General features: G+C 38.2%; 1 protein-coding gene across 2 annotated transcripts in view; it reads right to left on the bottom strand.

Annotated features, from left to right (window-relative positions):
* Nucleotides 1–8,249, bottom strand: part of si:ch211-195b21.5 (E3 ubiquitin-protein ligase RBBP6) — a 49,133-nt gene that overhangs the window by 30,716 nt on the left and 10,168 nt on the right. For both annotated transcript variants that reach the window (XM_032527714.1, XM_032527716.1), the window contains exons 2-7: nucleotides 4,835–4,980; nucleotides 3,488–4,094; nucleotides 2,219–2,864; nucleotides 1,768–1,835; nucleotides 1,202–1,298; nucleotides 989–1,107 (exon numbers count right to left, since the gene is read on the bottom strand). In XM_032527714.1, the coding sequence (XP_032383605.1) occupies nucleotides 989–1,107; nucleotides 1,202–1,298; nucleotides 1,768–1,835; nucleotides 2,219–2,864; nucleotides 3,488–4,094; nucleotides 4,835–4,980 (1,683 nt within the window). The remainder of the gene's footprint in view (nucleotides 1–988; nucleotides 1,108–1,201; nucleotides 1,299–1,767; nucleotides 1,836–2,218; nucleotides 2,865–3,487; nucleotides 4,095–4,834; nucleotides 4,981–8,249) is intronic.

Raw genomic sequence — 8,249 nt, forward strand, 5'->3', positions numbered from 1 at the left:
GGGAGCTGAAAGTCCGTATTGCCCAGCAACAGCCCCGAAACCTGAAGGACCTGGAGGAGGTCTGTATGGAGGAGTGGGCCAAAATCCCTGCTGCAGCCTGAGCAAACCTGGTCAAGAACTACAGGAAATGTATGATCTCTGGAATTGCAAACAAAGGTTTCTGTACCAAATATCAAGTTCTGCTTTTCTGATTAATCAAATACTTATGTCATGCAATAAAATGCAAATGCTGCATCCCGCAATGTCCACCTATGCTCTGCTCTGCCACATTACACCTTGTAACTCCCTGCAGTGCCCTGCTATGACATGAACTACTACGACTACCATTTGTAGTCACTATTCTATTATCTTTATTGAGACTATTATTACCATTGTGTATCACACCCCCAACCGGCACCATCAGAGACGCCTACCTGGGTCTCTCCGAGGTTTCTTCCTAAATGAAGGGAGTTTTTCCTCCTAACTGTCACACGAACCAATTTCTTGTTCTTGGGGGAACTACTAGAATTGTTGGAGTTTTGTAAATTATAGAGTGTGGTCTAGACCTACTCTATCTGTCTCGAGATAACTTTTGTTAAGATTTGATACTATTAAAAAAATTGAAAATAAAATTGAATACAACAAAAATATGGTGTTTTTTGAAAATAAAACCATGTAAACCTATTTAAGTACAACCTCAAAATACAATAATGAACCTAAAAATTAGCATAATATGGGCGCTTCAATACTTCAATTTTTTAAAGCATTCTTAGTTTACAGCATTTGTTCATACCTACCTAAAACCTTTGCACAGTACTGTATGTATGTATATTTATCCTTAAAAATGTTACCGGCATTACCATGAACTATTTTAACTGGCACACCCCTAATGCAATAAGTGTTAGTAAGACCACATTATTGTTGGTTTTGGCCTTTTCATGGGATTTGTTCACTAATGAATGAAAATATAAAATATCACCACACAGCGGTAAACAGGACTTATACTTACACTGCTAGAGTCACTGTGGCGGTGGATGGCCGCATGATTTTCAGCACTATTCAAATCTCCAATGAACTCCTCACATTTCTGGCAGTAAAACCCGATTACTGGTGTCAGAAAACTTAATCCTGCAAATGGACAAGAAAGCCAGTGAAGCATAGCGTGTGGAAGATACTAAACTCAACAGGAAGCATCATATTGTCAATAGAGAAACCGCTTTACCATCCTGTTTCAACAATCCTTCCAGTTCTTTCATCAATGATTCCATTTTATTTGTTCTGGCTTGTTTCTCTTTCTTCCTTTCCTCATCATCACCTGCCTGGGAAACACAAGAGAGGGCAGTAGAGGGCTTCTAGAGGGCAGTAGCAAAGATTCTAGAGCGAATGTGATACCTATATGCTAAAATATACAATGACTAAAAAAAGCATAGTGACGAGTCAATAGCACAAATTCATGTGTTGAATTTGTTATTACACATTGTGCTTTGTTAAATGGTCTGAATGTTTTATTATATTTTTTCACGTGAATTGTATTTTACTAGAGGAGTTACTTAGTATTTGAAGTAAGGCAGTAAGTGTGCATTTAGTTTCCATGAGAAAGCAGTGGTTAAGTTGTGTGTCATGGTTGTAAAAACAATGGTTATCTGTACATCTTTGCCAAGCGCAAACCAGAACAGAAGGCATCAATAAAGTGTCAATAAAGCTCATGCCTTATTCCCCCCAATCATTTTGAAATAACGAAGTCCCTAAATATTGAGTAGTCAGTGACGCAGCTTGGAAATCCATTACCTTGTGTTTATCAGACAATGTTTGAGATGTGCCACTGCCATCACTTTTTTCCCGCTTCTCTTTTGTTGCTTAAGGAAGAAACAACATAATCATGTATGTTACACAGAAAGCATTAAACACTAAGAACAAAGACGATAATTCATCAAGCCAGGTGGTATCAGATTCCAACTTATTGGGTACACCTCCACGTTCAGTTGTCACAAATTATCCTTGACAACTGGAGAGAAAACAGATCCAATATTAAGTTGACATCTTATGATTCTAAATGAACATGCCTATGAAAATATTTGTAACCACACATATTTAACATACAGTTAAAACCTCTGGCATAACCAAAATTAATCAAAATAAACTCAATCAACAAAGTAGATTTCAGTATGAAAGCACAGTAAGTAAATATAAAATATAAAGAAAAATCTTTAGTTGACTTTATTAAATACAGGGTTCTCACCTTTGATCAGCGACTGTAAAGACTCCAGAGCTTGCCGTACATTCGGATTACTCAGTGCTAAGCTTGCTGCTGTTCGTTCTGAACTGGGACATGCAGGAGACAGCTGCATCCCCTCCTTTTGGCCCTGCATCTTAACCATAAACTCGTTAATGTCTGTTGTGCCAAGACTTTTTAATATGTTCTTGATCTTCTCACCCTCACTGCTGTCCAGATTGGCAGAGGCTACACTCGAGGAAGTAATTTGAAGGGGTTGCTTTAGATTAAGCAAATCCCCAAAGCTACTAAATATAGACTTGTTTTGAGGATGTTGGTGACTGCCTGAACTATCCATTTCCTGTAGTTTGGCATGTTCTCCAATCTGGGAAAATACTGTAAGAAGTGAAGTAGAGGTTTTATTGGCTTGTTTTCCTCCAGTATCTTCATTTCCATATAAGAATGACTCTTCATCTTCAAGCTCATCAGCTTTCAGGACTGCAGAGTCCTCCTTACTTTGCGCCTGGAGCCAAGAGAAATCACTGCCTACTCTGTCATGGGGAAGGAGTATACTGTCATTTTCCAACGATGTTGAATTCTCATTACGGTCATGTTGTTGCTGATGTCTGTGCTCATCAGGTACACACTCCCTTTTTTTGCTGTAGTCTGAGGCCTGTACAAAAGAGTTCATAACAATGAAATACAATTAACAGATTTAACTGCCAGTATTCACACATGCAATAAAGTATTTGCAGGTCAGCTTTAGTCTAATTTCAAACTCAGGAGATGCATGAAACCCACACTCCACCTGCAATTTTAAGTATTTTATGTAATGCTTGCAAAAGGTATAGATTGCTAAATAGTTAAATACTTGAACTATTTTGAACGTGTTTGTTTTCATACATCTCAACTCTTGGTGGGACTCAAGGCCTGTTTTTTTGTGGATGCCATGGTTAGAAATGAGGTAATTTGGTTCTGCTTAAATTACTTCAGAAATGTCTTTATACTCAGCACAGCAGCACACTTATCACCTTGGTACCACTTGTTTCGGTCTGTGGCAGACCATCACTATCATCCTAACCACTAAGAACTGAGGCATCATGTTTTAAAATCAAGTTACACAAAGTAGGCCACAAGCAAAAAAAAGAAATTGTACCACCACATTATCTTAATAAAAACACTAGATACACTTCCGTGTATGGGTTACATGCTAGTAGTCATAATTTACACTTTTTGTGCAGATTTACGCTGATACTGAAAAAACAAAACTTTTGGAGAATGAATGATAAGTGCTACCTGAATAGTGAGGATGGCATCTTTGAGGGTGGGCAACCGCTCTTCCAGTTCTTTGCTGTTCATGACCAGCTTTAGTTCTTCTAGCAGACTATTCCCTGTCAGATATTTACTGCTGCCAACACTGCTGGTGGAGTTGTGGCTCATCTTTCTCTTTTTGTCTTTGACATAGCTCTTTTCACTACTGCTGCTTCGTGACGTGGACCTCCTGACCCGGCTCTTGCTCCGTACATGACTCTTCTTGCTTCGACTCCTACTGCGAGCCCTGCTTCTCGCTCTGCTTCTTGCTCTGCTTTTGCTTCTCGCTCTGCTTTTGCTTCTCGCTCGGCTTTTGCTTCTCGCTCGGCTTTTGCTTCTCGCTCGGCTTTTGCTTCGCGCTCGGCTTTTGCTTCGCGCACAACTCTTGGCTCGAGATTTCCCACGGCTTTGACTACGGCTTTTGCTCCTGGTCACATGCTTCTGGAACTCAGGGTCTGACTTGACTGCTTCTTTCAGGACATTAGCCGACTTAAAAGCATCAGCCAGGTTGTATGCCATGTTCCCTTTGAGATAGTCTGGGAGAGGCTTGTTGGCTGCAATGCATCTCAGGAATTCCTCACCAGCTCGGTCACTGAAAAGCAGCATTTGTTTCAAATGACAGCAAATTCAAAATATACATTTAAACTTTTTCTGATTAGACTTAAAGCTACAATTGGTAACTCAAAAAAAAAAAAACTGTCATATTTGCTCAAACTGTCACTATATCCTTATGTTAGTACATAAGACAGATAATCTGTAAATAATTTAAAAAAAAATAATTACCTTCCTCTAACTCTGCCTGGTGCTCCTAATGGCATGAATAATGATACAAGAAAACTAGGCAGACCTGATCAAATACAAATTAAGATTCTGTTGATGTTGCATTTACCATTTCTTGCCCCAAATGTATTTTAGTATCTGTAAAAAGAGAAAGGCTGCTCCAGCCAGCGGTGCTTGGTTTTGGCTCCACTGTTTTCAAAATGGCAGCCAGATCACAAATGTTCTTTTTTACAATGTTGTTTTTTTACAGCAAATCAATACAGTAAAATATGTTTCTGGAAACATTGGAGGTGATAATTAGGCAATGCAGTAACATAATCTTGATTTGTTTTTGATCAGGGTTTTATGACAGTTATCGTGCAGCAATTGACACGGCGTTACTATACTCTGATTGGTTGTTTTCCTACGGCTTTGGTAGAAACTTACAGATGCCATTAGGACCACTAGGGGGAGGCAGACAGATTACTGTTAGGATAAAGTGAAAGGTTTCAGCAAAACTTACAACTTATTTTTTAAAGTTAACTTTTGCAGCTTCAACACATACACACATACCTACTGTCAGGAGAATGATGTTGCACAGGAGTGGGATTCCACTGTGGGACCTGAATGTGCGGTGGTTGTGCAGGAGGGACGATCTGCTGGCTGCCTCCCAAACCAATCATTGTACTACGGTCTATGGAGAAGCTGCTACAGTGGGGCTGAGAGTATTCAGAATTCATGTTATAGTGTTGTACAACATAGATTTGCAATAAGATACTTGATTTAATTTACAAATTATAAATAACTTGTAATGTGAGATCAAAAGTGGCCATGAGCTAAATCACCCTGTAAAACCCACTTACAAAGAAGTTGGGGCGTTGTGTAAAACGTAAATAAAATCAGAATACAATGATTTGCAAATCCCTTTCAATCTATATTCAATTGAATATACTACTAAGACAAGATATTTAATGTTTCAACTGACAAACTTGTTATTTTTTCTCCAAAAATTCAATCATTTTGAACTTGATGCCTGGAACATGTTCCAAAAAAGCCCGGACTGGGGCATATTTACCACTCTGTTACATCAGCTTTCCTTTTAGCAACACTCAAGCATTCCCATTCTTGCTTGATGTACAACTTCAGTTGCTCAGCATTCTGGGGTCTCCATTGTCGTATTTTGCGCTTCATAATGTGCCACTCATTTTCAATGGGAGACAGGTCTGAACTGCAGGCATGCCAGTCTAGCACCTGCGATCTTTTACTACAAAGCCACGCTGATGTAACACGTGCAGAATCTGGCATTGTTTCGCTGAAATAAGCAGGGACTTCCCTGGGCACTAACACACCTCCATACTGTCACAAAAGCTGTTTTTTCAAATTAGCGGTGTGACACCCTGGATGGTCCTTTTCATCTTTGGCCTGGACATGACGTCCATGATTTCCAAAAACTACTTGAAATGTGGACTCGTCAGACCACAGCACACTTTTCCACTTTGTGTCAGTCCATCTAACTGATTTGCAAATCATTGTATTCAGTTTTTATTTACATTTAACACAATGTCCCAACTTCATTGGAATTAGGGTTCGTAAATGTTCAAAAAGATTTTGAGTAGTAAGTGTACACTGAATGCTTGACAACTTGTGCAACTGTTTAAGTGATCTGTTGTTATGACACTTAGTAATTAATACTCTACTTAGATGCATACCTGGACACAAACTGCTCTTAACTGTTAATTTATAATTTTAGCTATAAAAAAGACATTAAGCATAACGTTTGTTATTTTTATATTGTTTTTTTCTATACTGTATTTTTTATACCTCTTTATTTTCTATTCAAGTGTTTTGTAAGCTGCTGAAATCTGCTGTTGGAAATTCAATTTCCTTGCGGGAGTTATCCCAAAAGGATCAGTAAAGAGAAGTCTAAGTCTAGTTTAAAGTATGATTAAAAACTATCCAAGGAATTATATCGCATTCTACTATTCAGCTGCATCTTGCAACAAATGACATGGTCAACAGACGGAAAATCAACTAGAATAAATAACACTAGGTTAATCAGTATTTTTTAACAATTATCTGTACTTCTACTTTAGTACAGCAAGTGAGTACTTTTGCCATCTCTAATGGCACGGGAGAACCACGGTGATGATTCAGCACCTAAAACGTAAACATGTTGGAGTCCTTGATGAGGAGGAAGAGAGTTCAACAGCATGGTGAGTCGCTACAGAATCCTACTTTTGTTCCGTTTGGAAGTGAGGAACGTAACGGCCCTCCAGTAGCTCTTCCAAGTGCTGGTGTTTACTCGTTTTCCAGCTTGACAAGCATGACAAGTTAGCATTATCTCATTAACAACAGTAGTAAAGGGATGGTGGTAGTACAATGTGTAGCATGTTGCTGAAACCAGGGAACCGAAAAAATAAATTGGACCAGCTTAAAGAAAGACAGCGAACAGGTTTTCTTATAACTGATATATTTATTACCACCACTGTTACTAAATTAAATTATGGCAACATGAAGATTATCATAGGTTAATACACAGTAAAAGAAATAAATGAAAATGCATACTATGTGAGACATGATATTGTCAATTGGATGTGCAAAAGTGAAACCCTTATTTTCATCAATGAATCCAATACAAATATTAGTTAACAGCAGGGCTTAATACATTAATTGTGTCTGGCATACGCTCAGTTTGATCTTTATTTCAACTTAATAATTGCACTTGTTGAAACTGATATTTAAACAAGACGTTAATACTACAGCCACACTACCGGCCCTGTGCAGTAAAGACTTTCCATTCATCCAATAGGAAGCCCAGAGGCTATTTTGACCACATTTTCTTTTAGCAAACATTGAAAACGGGTCCCACAGACCCAAACACTACACAAGGGTTGAGGTGGGAATGGTCATGCAGTTCCTCTCGTCAGTAAATGAAGATACAAAAGACAGCAACTTTCATCGCAGTTTTTTATAAAAGCTCCCGCAAAATCAGGCATTTTGGGCTGCAACAATCTCAAAAAGGCAGCAAAATCCTGGAGGGACTGGTTAAAACAAGACAGATAAGATCAGGCATTACTTTGCCGTACCTTGAGCAGATGCAATGTAATGCAATCATTTCCAGGCAAAGTTTGGAAATGATCAATTGGTACTTAAGAATAAACATCAAGGGTTAGTGATTATGCACAACACTATGTGGTCTGAAAAAACAAAGAAAGCCATCAAAAGGTAAACCATTTGGCACATGCTTTCGTCCAAAGTGGTATACAAATAAGGTACATTTGAAAAGATAGTAAATCAGTAGTGTTCTTTCTTCGGTGGATCTGCAAGCTTTCTTCCTCTTTTTACAGCTACTGTATTAATAAAGGCTGGGGGGAACCTTTCACACTGGTCCAATGGCTCTGCCAATCCTTGATTCCTAATATTTTTACTGCAAAATATGGGAAGCAATGCAAAGGATATTGTCTATTAAAAATATGTGACCAAAAATAGATTAAAAATATGTACCACAATATCACCATTTCTACTACATAAATCACACAATATAGAAGCAGAAACTTAATTGTACAATAATCTTAGCAAAAACGTTATAATCACCTTTATTTAAAATTAGAAAAGTCTTAGGTTGCATTCTTGTTTAAATATATCTAATATGTGGCAACAACCTACTCTATTTTTCTTTAAAAAGTAAATTAAAATTGCTTTTATTGACTTACCCATTTTGATGTGAAGCCAGTACATTATACTGCCAGGTCAACTGTAGCCAATGGATGTGGCTTATCCGTACTGTACTGAAAAACTTGACCGCACGGTTTGTCCTCAGCCAACTGAAATGACTTCTGCAGTATGGTTGTCAGGACAATTGGAAAAGTTTGTAGACAATAGCCAGGATACTTAGATAAAGTTGCATAAGAATTAGTTATGTGGACCCTGTGAGCACTCGAGGCCATTCGATAAGTCTAAAAAGACTAGGGCTGCACGATTATGGCCA

This window comes from Etheostoma spectabile, chromosome 10 (assembly GCF_008692095.1).
Source record: "Etheostoma spectabile isolate EspeVRDwgs_2016 chromosome 10, UIUC_Espe_1.0, whole genome shotgun sequence".
Taxonomy (NCBI): Eukaryota; Metazoa; Chordata; class Actinopteri; order Perciformes; family Percidae; genus Etheostoma; species Etheostoma spectabile.